Source organism: Aptenodytes patagonicus, chromosome 7, assembly GCF_965638725.1.
Source record: "Aptenodytes patagonicus chromosome 7, bAptPat1.pri.cur, whole genome shotgun sequence".
Taxonomy (NCBI): Eukaryota; Metazoa; Chordata; class Aves; order Sphenisciformes; family Spheniscidae; genus Aptenodytes; species Aptenodytes patagonicus.
Genome location: NC_134955.1, coordinates 1,491,106 through 1,507,132, shown reverse-complemented (window position 1 = coordinate 1,507,132; position 16,027 = coordinate 1,491,106). Strand labels below are relative to the sequence as shown.

At 46.8% G+C, this 16,027-nt stretch overlaps 1 protein-coding gene across 4 annotated transcripts in view; it reads left to right on the top strand.

Annotated features, from left to right (window-relative positions):
• CEND1 (cell cycle exit and neuronal differentiation 1) overlaps positions 1-16,027 on the top strand; it is a 22,381-nt gene extending 6,354 nt beyond the window's left edge. For 2 of the 4 annotated variants that reach the window (XM_076343707.1, XM_076343708.1), the window contains exon 2: positions 6,246-16,027. In XM_076343707.1, coding sequence (XP_076199822.1) covers positions 6,418-6,819 — 402 coding nt within the window. In that variant the 5' untranslated portion in view covers positions 6,246-6,417 and the 3' untranslated portion in view covers positions 6,820-16,027. The remainder of the gene's footprint in view (positions 1-6,245) is intronic. The other 2 variants (XR_012995830.1, XR_012995829.1) reach the window with 2 other exon arrangements.

The following is a 16,027-nucleotide window of genomic DNA, read 5'->3' as shown; positions in this document are numbered from 1 at the left end:
TAAAATGACAAGTGGCAATGAACTGGCATTGCCCTGTGGCCAGTAACCTCAGACCTCTTTGGAGAAGCCTTAATCTGTCAGAACAGGCTACCTTTTACTTGGCACTTTCCTCAGCACGTCATGAATTCACCTTAGCCATGTGCTCCAGCTGATTTTCCTCTGACCACTTCAGTCAAGACCTCTTTGGTGATGGTAATACTCCAGGTGACCATGCTGCCTTCCATCTGAGGGTCTCGCATTGGTGAGTTCAGCCCCCTGTATCGCATTGATTTGCACTGAAGGAGAGAGTCTGTGACATGCAAAGGTCATGTAGGAAGCCTGTGGCAGCACTTGATCCCCCCAGTAACACCCCCAGTTTCTAACAGCCCGGTCCCAGTCACTTCAGCTCATAGCTGCCTTACATTTTGTAGTCGGAACACTGCTTCTTTTTTGTTTTTTCTTTTTCCCTTTTCAGGAAGTTATGTTTTCAGGTGCCTCTTTGAAGTGGCCAAATTCTAATTTTCCTGTTTATGCGTGCAGTCTGCCACAGGAACAAAATCTGCAGACTTCAGTCTAAAATTACCTGCTCTTCACCTACCAGCTGGTGCCGGTGCCTGAATCTGTGACGGTAATTCAATCCTGTGAGCCAGTTTTGGCAGGTGCAAATTGCACTCACCAAAGGGAAGCTGTCTGAGAAGAGAGCCATTTTCTGTCCCTTAGAAAGCTAGTTTGCTCTTAAATGACCAAATGCAAGCATGCCAGCTGAGACTTACAGAAACTGCTGAAGGGACCTGAAATTAATTGGTATTCAGCATACGTTCTTCCTCCATGACACTGAAAACCTTTCCCTGTGTTGGTGTAAGAGCAATTGACTGAAGAATACGATGAGGACTGCGTTGGGTGTTGTGTTCTCAGGTTTAAAGTCCTCCCTTACCTTCAGGAAGGAGGGGCCTGGTCCTGAGGGGCACAAGCCATCTCCTCCAGCACTGCTGAGTGCTTTCAACTCTCACTGACTTCCAGCTATGTCATTTCAAAGGGAATTGAGAGCCGGCTTGGTTGCATACCTTGTCTCCTTGCAGATGACCTCTGTCCCCAACCTGCGGGAGTTAAGCAGACTGCTACCATGCTTGGCTCAAGCAATGTGGAATTGCGGGATGGTCTTTGCCATGGCTCAGCTGCTTCAGGCTAAGGGGTTTTGGGGGCTGACAGTGGAGATTAAGCTGGAAGAAGCGTTAATGCTTGCCTAGTAATAGGGACCCATTTAATTCTTTGCCCAAAAGCCAACACAGGCCATGCTACTTAAGAGAATGAGCTTTGGTACTTAAAACTCTCCTCTTTGCCCCGAAAAGGCAAAACTTCATGCCTTTTCTTTTTCAGACGGGTGGGAATGACAAAGAGGTGACGGGCAGATTAAGTAGGGGTTAAGGAAGAAGTTTTGAGGATATTTAAGGTCTTTTCTGTCACCTCTGGCTCTTTTTCACAGCATTGCTACAGGTCAGACATGGTCAGTAGCTATTTCTGAGACTGATGTTTTCAACTGGAGGACACTTGGAGCGTGTGGGTGGACCTTTGTTGCAAGTATAAATTCAGATACATAACCCCACTGTGGTGGTTGAATTCCTTCCTGCTGACGGTCTGTCAGTGTGGCGGTTGAGGACCCAATGGAAATGGTCTGCTTTTCATGAAGGGGGGGGAAAAACCCATGTATGAGCCCCCTGCTCAGCACTGCTGTGACCCTACACACATCTGTGGGGTGCAGCTTCCCACCGCACCCCAGACCCCACACCCTGTAGCAGCTGCTCAGTCTCGCAAAGTTGCTGGCTTTTCCTTCCAACTTGAAACAGCGAGGGGAAGATTATAGGGCTTGGGGATGGGGCTGGTCTCTGCAGAGGGAAGAGGACCTTCTAATGGTATGTTACGGTAAAGCTGGCAATGACTCATCTGCTCCATTCAGTGCAGGATTGATGCAGCTTTCATCTGCGCACACGGGAGACAGATTAATAGATGTATTTTCTAATTTGCTGGGGGGGTGAGGCAGAAAGGGTGCCCTTCAGGGAGCCAAAGCAAGCTGTTCCTTACATCAGCCCTGTTGCTTTGGCTGGGGCCAGCTTGTTGCACTGGTGAGTCCGACTGCACTGACCTTGAGAGCTGCAACAACCAGAACCGTCCCAGGAGGGGCCTGTGGTGGTTGTGTGCTGCTTCTTGCAGCAGCAGGAATTTGGAGAGCTTTTCTTTTCCTTTTTCTCCTTGATCACTGGTTTCATGATCTCTGCTCCGTCTTCCTAGCCTGGGAAAGAGCTGGTTAGCTGCTGGCAAGTGAAAACCTTCCTGAAAAGGCACAGATTTTTTAAACAAAGAAATAGCATGGGGGGGGGAGGGGGACGGAGGGAATGAAGCCTCTTTCTCACAAAACCTTATTCCCAAGTGCTGCTGTGTGTGTGGGAGGCAGAGAGGGAGCTGGAAGTGGGGAATGGGTAGATGGGCAGAGACAGCAACTGAAGAGGAGAGGGAAGGGAGGAATAAATAGATGTGAGAGCTATAAAGAAGAAAGCAAAGGTGGAGAAACAGGCCATTAGAGAAAAACTGTTTGTGATGGAATGAGGGAAAAGGAGGAGACAAAGCCAGGGGAAAAAACCCTTGCACCAGTATGCGCAGACTTCGTTTTTGAAAATGAGGAAAGCACCTTTCTTTTCAGTCAGATGTGGGATACAGAGGTGCTTAAAGACGAGCACGTGCTCATGCCCTCAAAAGCACAGGACTGGAAAGGGGGAGGAGAGTGAAAGGAAAAAGGGAATGATACCCAAGGTAGGGAGTCTGCTTGGAAGGTAGTTAATAACATGCAGATGAGGATTAAGTACTATGATGGGAGAGGATGTGCTGCTGAGTGAGCACCCTGGGTCTGGAGGAGGAGGACAGCATGGATGGCTGCAAGCCAGCACGATGCTAACCCAGCCAGTGGCTCTGGTAGCTGTGCTGCAGCCGATGGGGGCAGAAAGGATGCTTGAGCTTCTCAGCTGCAGTGTTTGACAGCATCAGCTCAACCAAGCCAAAGGGTCTGGAGAGATGCTGGGCAATTCTGTGGCTAGTTCCAGTGATGGAAAACCACTGACAGAAAGCCCTTTCATGTGGACACTTAAGAACTGCCAATATTGATTTTTAGCTTAGTTTGGTTTCTACATCTTTTAAAACCTTTTCTAATCTGCATGAGGGGCTTGCATTGCTTTTAGTGGAAACTCACTTAGAAATCAAGAAATTCTTTAATGAGCCGTTTGTAGCAGTGCAGGGCATGGCTGCGGGACAAGGCTCCATGGCACAGCGTAGGCTCTGAGCAAAACCAGCTTTTCTGCTTCCAGGAATCTGGAATCCAGACCTGATCAATCAGGGGTGTGAATGAGAGAGGATATGGATAAACTGAGGTACTTGGGCTGTGCAGAGTCCCCATTTCTCAGCAAAGAAGCCAGTTTGCCCTCTCCATGAATTACCCCTACCATCTCTGTAGGCTGCACATAGCTTTCCTAGGGAAAGCAGAAGTTTAATGCTTGGTTCATATAGTATAATAGCACAAATACTAGAGAGTGTGTGAGCAGCCCAGCTAATTGATATCAAAGCGACTAAGCAGGTAATTTAATATTTGTGACATGATGAATCTGAGTCTCCCTGCTATAACCTCTAAGCCTGCTTCAGTCTTGGGCCCCACTTACTATTTCTTTGTGTCTTGGTTGTACCAGATGTAAAATGGGGATAAATTGCTCCTAAACCAGAAGAGCAGAGTCCTGTGAGTGACCGTGTGCAGCCTCAGCACGTAGGAATATAGACCTGGATGTACATAGGATTTCTACTGAGCAGAGCAGTATGAATGCTCTTTGGAGGCAGTAGGAAGGAAAAGGTGAGGCAGGTGGCATCTACAGAAATATTAGAAAATTAGCAAGGAGGGGAAAATATTCTTGCACTTGGCCAGGACCATATGTTTATCTACCAAGTCCCAAGCCACCGAGAAGGTCTTAAGCTTGGTGAGCATCTGGGATTGTGTTTTTGTGGTACAAGATGCCCAAGCGTATGATGCATCTTCAGTGACATGAGGGGAGAGTGGTGGTGTTTTGGGTTTCCAAAATGGTTTAAAATCACAAACTCAGAAATGTAAGTATTGCTGAGCTGCAGTCAAAGAGACTATGCTCTTTTACACCCAAAGTAGATCTGACCCACATAGAGCTGCTAGGGAAATTTGATTGCTGGTTTTTAAACAAGTGAAGGGCTGGCTTGATATTTATTCTCTCGAAGGAGCTTGGAGCTAGACCGAATTGAAAACCCAAGGGAAGAGTAGCAACTATCCTGCTTAACGCTGGCTATGAAACCCTGGGGGCAGATTATCTGCCTCTCACTTTTCAGTGGTTTATTTCAAAACTGGCCAGCTTGGATCATCTAATGCCTTTTGGAGACTTCAGGCTCCATCTCACCAAACACTACCCAGCTAAAATTCATCCTCTCTAAGGGAGGCGTGTAAGGTAGGTCCGTGAAAAGCCTTCTGGAAGTGCCTGTCCCATCTCCATGCTACAAGAAGAGCTCAGACTACTCTCCTAGGCTAAATGCCAACCTTTCAGGCAGCCTTTTCAGTATATGGTGTACCAGTATCATGGTCACCGTGCCTGGTGCAGCACGTGAGCTATGGACTTCCATGATTTCGGTGCTGCAGTTCCCTCAGTCAACTCCAGTTGACTGGCATTGGAGAAGATGGTGGCCATCAAACAACAGCTTACAAGGGAGAGCAGGAGAGGGCGTAGCTTCTACTTCACACTGAGCTGCAAGCTGTTGCCCAGCTTTGCTCTGGACCCAAACCCAGTATTTCTGTGAGTAGGTTTCCTCCAGGCCAGTGTTTCTGCCTAGATGGAGATTAAAACACCACATTTGTTAGCCTGTTTCACAGAAGAGGCAGCAGCACAGACCATTGCAGCAACCCTGGGACCTTCTTCCTGTCTGTCATTAAAGGAGTGATCTGCACTCTGAGCCACTTTGGAAGAAACATCTATCTGTAGAGGTTTTTGAGGGGCCTCTTTATATCTAAATCCAGACAGCTAATAAGCTCATATTTCACTTAGCAGGCAGAAAGCTCTCGGCAGGCTCCTGGCAGCGCTGAAGGTCAGCAGAGAGGTAATGAAGCAGGCGACTCAGATCTGACTGCTGCCTCCTATTTACTCATTATTTCCCAAGCTCAAAGTTGGCATGGTGCTGCACCGTTAGAGGCCTGATGGCAAGCTGCCCAGCGGCTGTTTCCCCTCCTCCCATTGTGCAGAGGTGTAGCCATGGGAGCTCCATCTCCCGGCTCACCCTGCCTAGATTGCTGCCTAGTGAGGCTTGCTGGGGTGATGTTTTTGTTGTGTTTTTATAACACTTTGAAGCCCACTTTGTCCGTTTGCTGAATTCTCTGGATGCAGCCATGCTCTTCACTGCTTTCATCAGTTCCCTGGGGAAAATGGCTCCAGCTAATCACCTGCAGTACATCTGACATCCTGCCCAGCTCTGTAGGCAAGCCCAGCTAACCACTGCAAGGAGGAGGCAGGAGTGAGATCTCTCAATCACTGCGAGATCCAGCTTTACAGTAAATTCATGCAGTTGCACCGGAGTCAATACACTGATTTGCACCAGCTGAGGATCTGGCGCTTGCCTTATTTTGCTGTAGCTCCACCAGAAATGCTGACAGCAATAATCCTTGTAGCTCCGATACCTATAGCTGAGGAACTAATCCCGTTTTTTTTTGTGCAGTACCCATCTGGATGGAGAATATCACACAAGATCACATATTAGCCACTTCCTAAACTTCACATGGGATAATGCTGCAAAAAGAAGGGTAGAGGGTGAGATACAAGCAGGGAGGAACTATTGATCTGCTTTCCCATCGAACAAAATGTTCTCTCCTTACCCAGGAGGAAGGGAGCTGTGGTGAGCAAATGAAAAGTAATATTTATTTGGTTGGACATGAGTATATCTCGTCACTGACAAATGGCGTCAGATACATGGCCAGGGTGGACTTGTCTTGATTACACACGGAGCCTAGTTGTGGCAGCCATAGATGACAGTCGGTCCAACTTGTTTGATGTTCTTGCAGGTACAGGCACTGTAGTAGATGCTTTGAATACAGATCACAGTTACTAAAGAAAGAGGCAACAGTTTTCCAGTTTTGTCTTCCGTCCTCCTTCGTTGCCTCCAGGTAGAATGGCACTGGCTTGCTCTGGCCTTTCACTCACCTCTCATTGCTCTGCTTCCTCTTCCAGGTGCTGTATCATGTCCAGATAGGACACCGCCAGTGTGAGAATCATCCCAAGACAACCACTCCAAGGGGTTGAGCTCAGGTGGCTCCTCTGCTTTCTCCAGCAGCCAGGCAAAGGAGAGCTGGGATTGCCCCGTGCGCGTGGCATCCAGTCGCTACCCCCAGCACTTGTAGGGATGGATTCCAAAGGCAATGTCCGAAGCGGAAACAAACCCGATGCCAAGGCCCCCAGCTCCGGAAAGCCAGAAAAGCCCAACCCTGGGCCTGCCACGAATGCAGACAAGAAGGAGATCCCCAAAGAGCAGCCTGCTCCTGCCACTGCCACCTCTGCCACCAAGAAGGCAGGTGGCGATGCTGCCGTCGTGAACAACCACAGCAACCTGAAGCCCAGCCCCGCCGCCACGGAGACACAAGAGGCCACCGGCCAGTCCCCTGACTCTGACCACAAGGGAAACAGCTCCGAGGAGTCACCAGGCAGCATCTTCGACAACATGAAGCCCTTGATCATCATCGGAGGAGTGGCGGTGGCTGCGCTCGCTGTGATTGTGGGAGTGGCGTTCCTAGCCCGGAAAAAATGAAGACCGAGACGGGGTGGGGATGAGAAACCCAACCCAGCTGTACAGCTCCTTTTGAGACAAATGCATGCAGAAAAATTCTATACATATCTATATAGAGAGAGAGCGAGCTAGATAGGTCAACAACAAACACCAACTGCAACTCCAAGAGTCTTGTTCAAGACAACTGTGCCAGTTTGACCCAGTGTGGGTAACTCCATGCACTCAGTGTGTTCTTTCATGTAATATATCTTGGCTTATACCACTGTGTATAGATTACAGCTTCTCCTGATCGGTGTAAATGACGGTGTCCCCTCCCCTCCCCTGCTGTCCTCCCCGGGAGACACCCCCACCTCTCTTGCAGTCCCCTGTTTTCAAGTCCAAAGTGTTCTACGTCCCATCCAGAGTCCCCGCTTTGTGTTTTGGTTTCTGTTTGGTTTGTTTTTAAGTTGGGTTGTGGTAAAGAAGATGTAAGGGGAGACAGAGCCTAGTGCTAAGGCCCAGTTTGCCTGTCACTGTGTGCTGGGCTGGTGTTTATCCAGCACCTCTGGGGCAGGGGAACCCCTGGGCAAACGCAGGCAAAAGGCAGCTCCTTGACCCAAACAGCAAAGTGTGATCTCTAATAGGTGTCTTGTGTACCTGCTGCTCATCAACCTACTTTTAAAAACCCAACTCACAAGCGCCCCAGAGAAAACAGGCTGGCTGTAGCTGGAGGCCGAGACTGCAGCATGGTAGAGCTGAGTATGCAACTTGGGACATCACACCAAGTCATTTCTCTGGCTGAGCTGCCAGCAGGGGAGTGAGCAGAGGGGCTGTACTGTGACCGACAGCGCAGCTAGCAGCATACGGAGATACCTGGCGAAGTCCCACGCCGACTTCAGGCAGACACCAGCTGCCATCTGCTTGGTTTCTTGCACGTTGGCAGGCAGCCTTCAGGATCCCATGGCTTGCCAAGGTCATATGGGCAGCGTCTGGGGATAGAGAGACTTTGTTTTGGATCTAGTATTTCCTAAAGTTAGGCTGGGCTTTGCAGGATGCTGTAGCCTCCCTCAGCCCAAACTCCCTCAAGGTCAGCTGGATTCTTTCTGTTCATTTCTTTGGGCTTTGGATCAGGCCTTTCACCTGCTTTTTTTCCCACTGAGGGCTATGATCTCTCAGTACATGAGAAAATAGAAAAAGTAGAGACGTGAGCTGGTTTTTAGGTGCAGAGAGGACCTGGGATCCCATGAGAATATGACTGACCTGCTTTATACCAGGGAAACCCTGTTCGAGGGCACTGGAAATCTGTCTGTCCTGGGAGGATGTCTTACCTCCCTCCTATGACAGTAGCAAGGATTTGTGACTCCTCCAAGCTTTGGAAATGGAAACAAATTCCCAACCCTCGGGAACAGCCTGGTTTCATCGGTGAGAATCTCGGCTCTAAAGCCAGACCTTGTGAAGGGGAGAAGGAAGGCAGGTGATGAGAGAGGGCATTTAGCGCATTGGCTGATGCCCTTTCCCTAACACCAAGAAGTGGGCAGATCTCCTTATTCTGAAAGTTTCCATTAGACTACTCTTGGCTGCTGTGCTACTGCAAAAAAGTCCTTACATTTTGTTTTTAAATTAGGTCAGAGATTAGATGATGTCAGAACCGCAGAGTCTCCGGAGCTCAGCAGCAGTTGCAGCCAATGGGCAGGGTTTTGGAGTGATGATTAGCAAGAGGTTGTGACAAAGTGGAGAGAGTTCAGTTAAAGAGCCTAAAAGTCATACATCTTTAACTGAGCCTGGATGTATAAATTCTGTGGGTATAGGGCCAGAGAAAGGCGTACGTTCCTCGGGTACTGCCTTTGCAGTATCCACTTCTGGCAAGATTACTGGATAGGATGGTGGGTGTGTATAACCTGAGCTGGCAATTCTTCTCTTGGCTCACGTCTGTCTGTCTTACCTCCAAATTTGGTCTGGTGAATGCATATGATTTCCCCTCATCCTGTTTTGCAGATGTTCGGAGGTTATTTTCCGGGGGGGGGGGGGAGAGAGGAGGGTAAACAATAGCAAAGGAATAGGAAAAGTATTTGGAAAGCAGAGATGTGAGAGAGAATATATCTCAGCAGCAGTCCCAGCGCGGCTCCCTTGCAGTGACTGCAGCAGGGCTTTGCAAGAGGACACGGTGAGGCTGCTGTATCTACACTAAGAGTCTGGGAGTGCTGCGGAGCCCCCAGACCCTGACAGTGCCCTGGGCACATCCTCTTGCCATACTGGGGAGAGACCCCATTGCATACCAGCTCCCCCTACTCCTGCTTGCACCCTGAACTGTGCATTCTGGTTGCCCACAAGGGAAATTTGGGTGCACAAGCCTGAAGCAAACTGCAGTGCAGTCCTGCCAGGAACCTGATCTCCATGACTGGGGGGCCTGTGCCCACTGGGTGTACAGAGTAACGTATCCAAACTACCATGGGTTTGGATGCAGGGAGGGCTATTCCTGGGGTCCCCTTCCCTCAGATCTCTGAAGCACAAAGCTCTTGGCTGAAGGGAATTTTTGCTTACGTTGCTCATGAGGAAGGGAAATCGGCCACCCCTGCTCTGATTCATGTTTTGCCAAAGTAGGGTGCTGATTTTCAGACAGTGACTTCTGTTTGCAAGTGGGAGGCCTGTCCTCAAGAGGTGCTTCTACCTGTCCTGTCCATTCCCTCTCTCTCAGCCCTGGCATATGATTATTTTTTTTAGCAGTGTGTGACAACACTACAGATGCAGCATCTATCTATTCTGCCCTGACCAGCATAGATAGATACAGGGGGAGGAAAAAGAAACACCTGCTTCATTTGAGTCTCCTATTTTACTTTCTAAAGTGTTTTTATTTCCTTGACCTAACCTTTGGAAGAGGGGAAAAACAGTTCTCAGCCAACATGGGCCTTAACCGTTTCCGTCTGCCTCCGAACCCCCCTGCCCTTAGAGCACGCGGATGCAAGGCCGGTAGTTTCATCCAGAAACACACCACAGAGATGGTGATGGGACTGCAGCTCATCTGGGTATGTAACCACATGCGAATCCTCCCTAGGCGGTGAACACGGTATGTCCTGTTCATGAGGGATTTTCCGCTTACTGTGATCACTTAGCACTGCTGTCTGCTGTCCAGATTCACTACCTGGAACCCACCTCTTTGGCAGTTTGGTTTGGAAAACACCTGTGTTTGTGTGTGTGTATGTGCATATACACCACCCTGCCTTGAAGAATATTCTGCATATGTATTGTGTACATACATATATGTTTATATTACTGCAGTCTGGGGGGAAAAAACCAAATCAACCTGGAGATGACCCTTCATTTGTTCCCCTGCATTCACACAAAGTGTCCGTGATGTCTTTTTTGTGCCATTCGCATCATGCCATGCAGCACCTGAATTCCTTTTCGGTCCTGGTTTCTTCTCAGTGCAAAGAATGTATGGCTAGTGAACTGCTGAATGTACGATGTGCCCGTTGTGCTAGAAGCTCAAAATTACTGTTCCCCTCCCTGGATAGTCGTGTGGGCTACTCGCTTTAAAATAAGGCACTTTTAGACTATACTGAACTATACTGGACTGTGTTGTAGCGCTTTTCGAAGTGTGGGTCTAGTGTTGATTTGAGTCAGGTAGATCAAGCGTAGATGCCATATAAGCTCCTAAGCACGCAGCTGGGGCAATGCACTTCAGTCCTGACTTGCAAATGACATCCTTTTAGCAAACACCTCCTGTTCTGCCTTAATGTGCCAGGCTGTGCAGTGGTTTCGTTTTGAGAAAAAAGAAAAAAAAAATGTCCAGCGAGAACTAGGCTGAGAAGAGCAAATTCATCTCTCTCAGAATCGAAGCGAGATTGAAACCAAATTTGTCGAAGCAGAAGGCTTAAATGACTGAACTCGCTGTGCTAAATAAATAGTTGTCTTTTCTCGTACTGAGCACATGCCGTTATTTGCTTGATGTTATTCTTTGTGTGGTGTTTGTGATATGAAGTCCTCTAGTGATATCTCCGTGGGGAGAATGAACTAACGCTTAAAACTAATCAGATTCTGTGCTTGCGATTTGAAGAGATCTAGATTGCTAGTTTACTCTTTTGATAAAATCTATAAATTATAAATTTGCAAAACTGACTTCAGACATTGTAGCTTATCACTAAAACTATAGATTCAATTACTACACCTGATCTCAATCTATTTTTAAGGAGCCATAAGTTTTAGTTGAATATAAAGATGTCATTACGCTCTCTTGGACAGCTTAGTAGAAGGTTTTCGATGCTTCTGGCTTTAAGAAAGATGAAATGGATTACACTTCTGCTTCTTTTTTCTACCGATTTAATACGCTATGGATAAGTCCCATTATTCCTAACAGTTCCGCAGCAGGAGGCAAACAAATCTGGAAGCCAAAGGATAATGTAGTGGCATTTTCAGGAGGGTAAGAATGCATTCTTGCAGGTGCTGTTCACCTCTCGGGCTCACACTTAACAAAGCACTGAACAGTCGCTTGCCCTGAAGCACTTCTTAGCTCCATTAGGTTGAGTGATAAATTAAAAATGGGTTTATGTCTCTGCTGAATCAAAGCTTAGGGGTTGATCCATAGGCTACTGAAAACAAGGGGAATTTTTCCATTGGCTTCACCATGCTCTGATCAGACCTTTGAGATCTTATTGGCACCAGGGATATGATTGCAGGTCACTGTAAAATGTAAAGTCATCTCCATGGCTTGTTTTTTAAAAACTGACAAAAACATTCCTTAGTCCTTCTGCTGAGTGTAAGGAAAGTCTTCTCTGGTATTAACTGAGGAAGCTATGCTCACAACCATGTTTATACTTACGTTAATATTTGTGTATAAACAACAGCGTGACTAAAAAGAAACCTGGAGTTGGTGAGAGGAGATGATTTCTGCCTTAAAATTTCCCTTCTTCTCCTGGAAATGCCCCTGGGGTTGAGAAATCGGCATCCTTCTAACTATTCTTAGAATTGGTTGAAAATAACAGTCCTGAAGATTTGAGAGAAAAATTATTCCTCAAGAAATGAACCAAAAAAGGAAGGCAATGAAAAAAATGTATTTGAAAGGTGAAATTCTTGGAATTTCAATCAGCTCTACAGAAAGCTTCAAGTCAGTGCTTCTGAGAGGGTACAAGAAACAGTACAGAGAAATGCAGAGAAGAAAAAGCATATGACATCATTATCTTAACAGTTTTGGCAAGGACACATTAACTTTTATACCCTACCCATGTCTATTTTTTTCTCGGCCAAAAGCAAAAATGACCAATTCTGATGCCATGCAAATTAACCTTTGCTAACTGACTTTTCCAAATGAATTTTTGCTGGCTTTGTTCAACGTTAAAGGGTTAGTGAAGCAAGAAAAAGACCTGAAGTTTTCTAGAACCAACTTTGTATGATTAAATTGCAAGTTTACGATTTGGGCATTTTGAAAGGCCGCGTTCTCTTTTCACATGCTTTGCTACGAAAAGGACTGAAAATCCAACCTACTCGCGCTTCGATCCTCTTAGTCTGTGACATGACGCTAGAGCAGGGATGCTGGTTCCCTTCCCGAGGCATGTGGCATCTTACTGTGGTCTCATTCCCTTCGCCATGGAGCCGGGAGAGATCTCCCAAGCCAGGAAGAGCCGTCTTCCGTAGGGGGAGGCAACCGCATCTCATAATCCTTTTCATAAACTGCAGCTCTGCTTTACAGGTTGGGCACCTCCCTTCATGAAGAGAATTGGCTTTGACCTGGATAATAAAAATTCTGTATCTAAGTTAGTTAAATTCTCAGCACAGGAGGCTGGAATCAGGATATTTCCCGATGCTTACACCAGAGGTATTTAGTCCTTTAGTCTTTCAGGGAGGAATCCTCTGATGCTGAAGATCTGACCTGGGCTGCCTGCACGTTTTGGGTCTTATGAGTGGCCCTCGATTGGCAACTCCACCGCAGAAAGCGGTGAAGCCTGTGCAGCAATCTTCTGGGCCAGGGGATGCGGTACCACCCATGTACTTCAGGATTTATGCTCTGCGGGTTATGAAGAAGCCAGGAGAGGGCAATGTGAGCAGCGTCTGCCTAGTACTGTGGATTAAATATCGCTGCTCTGTTTTCAGCCCATAATTTGTCCCTAAGCGCTTGTCCTGCAGTGACTGTTTTTGGCATATTGTTCTTTTTAAAACCTCTCCCGTCTTCATGTAATTGGAGATTAGTTCTCTCCTGAAGTTTATCTATTTGAAGTATTACTTAATCATTAATGGGAAGATATTTTTTAAGTGGCATTAAGGGCAAAGAGCACAGAATAAAATGTCTTAGCTGTCATGGTGAATACGTGGCAAAAATGAGAGGGTACTTAATCTGGGTTCATCAAACTGAGGGTAGCTATACAGAAAGTTGATCTCCTTGAGCTAGGTTATCTTGAATTGAGCAGCCCAGATGATGATGCAAGGTGCTACTGAGGGTACTGCAATTTAACTGAGACATTGGCTTGGAACATGCCCCATGTGCCATTCAGCTGGACTTGGCTGGGTCTGTCCAACACCATTTTTCTGTGTCTTTTATTGCATCTTGCTGTGGTTAGCTCAGATCACATTACCTTGATTGACTGGCCCTGGGGAGTTTAATCTGTCGAGCAAAGGGGTTTTATGATGACCTTTTCCTCTTTTCTTTTAGATCATCAGTCCAGCCCTGTGACCTGCTTTCCTTTTTAATGCCCAAATTCCTAGGCTGTCTGCTCATGCCAGATCTTCAACTGCTACAAACTACGTGGCTCCATTGGTTTCTGGAGATCTGATTCATTGCTTGTCCTTTACTGCTTCTTTGGCTACTGCACTGTATTCCCTTTCCTTTCCCTACCTTCTTCCCAGGCGACTCTGCAGATGTGGCCTCTCCACAGCTAGGCAAAAACCCTGCCCCAAGGCTGAGGCAGGTTTTGGGTAGATACGGACAGATACAGACAATGTTCAGCCACCGAGCACCTAAGGGGAATGCAGAGACTGTGTGGCACAGCAGGGAACGTATGAAGTTTTCATCTGCCCTAATCGCTATGGCTTGAAGGTCTGAGCCTGCAAGATGCCAAGTGCTCTTGGCTGCCACAGGAGCTCAGCGGATGAGAAAACCACAGCTGGAAGGTCCCTTTCTTGTCCTTGCTCTTCCATGTCAGTAAGTCACTGCATGGCCACAAGCTCTGCTCAGGACTGAAGCCTGCCTGCCAGTCAGGCGTGAGGTATTCTGGCTGCTCAAGAGACACTGACACAGCACGAGCATACGCTACACTTGGCTGAAGCTAGTGCTTCTGCAGTCCTCCAGTTACTGGAGCACCAAAAACACGGGCAGAGAAGAGAGGTCCTCAAGCATTCAGGAGCCAGCTCTCAGCAGAAGTCACTGACCTGCATGTCTGATGGCCTTGAAGAATTGGCTCGTGTGCAGGGGCATGCTGCAGCTCGCTCTCTCATCCTCCATTAGCTGCAGGACTGAGGACACAGAAGACTCTGTCCTATATATATGGATATATAATGGATTTTTCCATTTGAATGGGCTGCTCAGGTGTTACCTTTTGGTAAAGGAATGCAAGACTGCCGGGCCTTGAAAATTCACATCTCGTTCCGTGCTAATAAGCTGATACCCAAAGCCTGCAGGTCGTGCGACAGATGATAGCCGTTGGCTTTCCAAATGCATGGGTTTGGCTCTACCCTGTGCTGTAGTTCTGCTCGCTGCTTTGTAAAGTGTGTGCTCTGTTCGGATGCTCTGACATGCAGTACTTGGGGACCCAGGCTCACTGCTCTTTGATTGCTCTTCAAATTAAATAGATTTTTTTTTGCTGAAAAATATAACTTGGGTTAAATAGAATTTGGACCAACATGTTACTCTTGCTCCTGTTTCTCTTCAGTTGCTCCCAGCTTGAAATTCACAGACCATTCCATTCTTTTTTCATTTCTCATAATGCAAAGCCCCAGAGCAGCGTACCAAGAATAAAGTTACAAGTTCTTTCTGTCTGTGTGTGATGATGCTACAGTACCAAAACTCCCAGCAGGAAGAGAGGAATCTTTAACCATCTTTGCAACAGTAAAGACCTGCATTGTATCCCTGGTTTTGCCACAGCAGCTTCAAGCAGTCAAGTTTCCGGGGCGATTTGATAAGAACAAGGGTGCCATACAATTTTGTCATGTTAAAAACAGACAAACCAATCAACCAACCAACAAGCGAATAATTTGGCTTAACTAAGTTTTGAGCAGCCCTTCTTAAACCTGGTGCCTTTTCCCGAGTCACTGGTTAGGACCCTTTCAATCGGAATCTTTAAAAGGTGCAATCTCAACTCTCCAGTGAAAACCAACTCTCTTCTAGTGGTAGGTGCAGGTTGTTTGCAAACTTGTGGAGAAACTAAAATTGTAGAAAGGGAACTCGAAGGTCAGATTACAGGGGATTTTTTTTTTTTTCTTCTGGTTTGCTTGGATTCTGTTACTTTTCCAGGGACTGATCCAAAGCCCTCAGAAGTCAGATGGAAAGCTCAAATGCTGGTAGCGGGGAAACGCCTGCTGCTACCTTGGAAGCCACAGGCATCTTTTCAACGACATCGGTGGGTTTTGAGTCAGCCCCTGAACGTGTTTTCCAAACGATAGTAATTTTCAGAGTGACGCCTTGATTTCTTCCCTGTACGAACAGACCTGCTTGTCACTTACACATATTTACCTGTGTTCAACATACAGGTTTGGTTTTTTTGCTTTCAGAAACAATATGCTGCTAGACACATTTCCTGGAGGGAAATGGACACCTACCTACACACAAAGCTATACAGCTAATTTATACCTTGTTGAATTTATAATCTTGTCTATGCTTCTATGGACACTTTGTATGGGCTGCAGCTCAAATCCTAAAATAGTCAAGAATTTTTCCTTTCCCATATAGTATTCTATTTACTTTGACTTAAAAAAAAAAGCGTATAAATGCAATAATGCAGGTAGACTAGAAATACTAGATTGAAAATTAAAGTAGTTTAGCTTGTCCCATTGTGACTGACAGTGTCGTACGACACCCAACGCTGTACCCTAACATTTTCCAGGCTTTCTACGTAGCTGAATCTAGTATTAGCTTTGAAAACCCATTGTATGAGTGGTGGGTGGATGGGTTGGAAACGTGTGCTCTCTACACACTGTATGTTACTCACATCAGAAGCTGTATGGCCACTCCATATGCTGTGAAACTGTACATGATTCCCAATACACCTGTAACTCTTACCAGGATTGTGAGAAATAAACTATATATAGAGATATATATACACACATA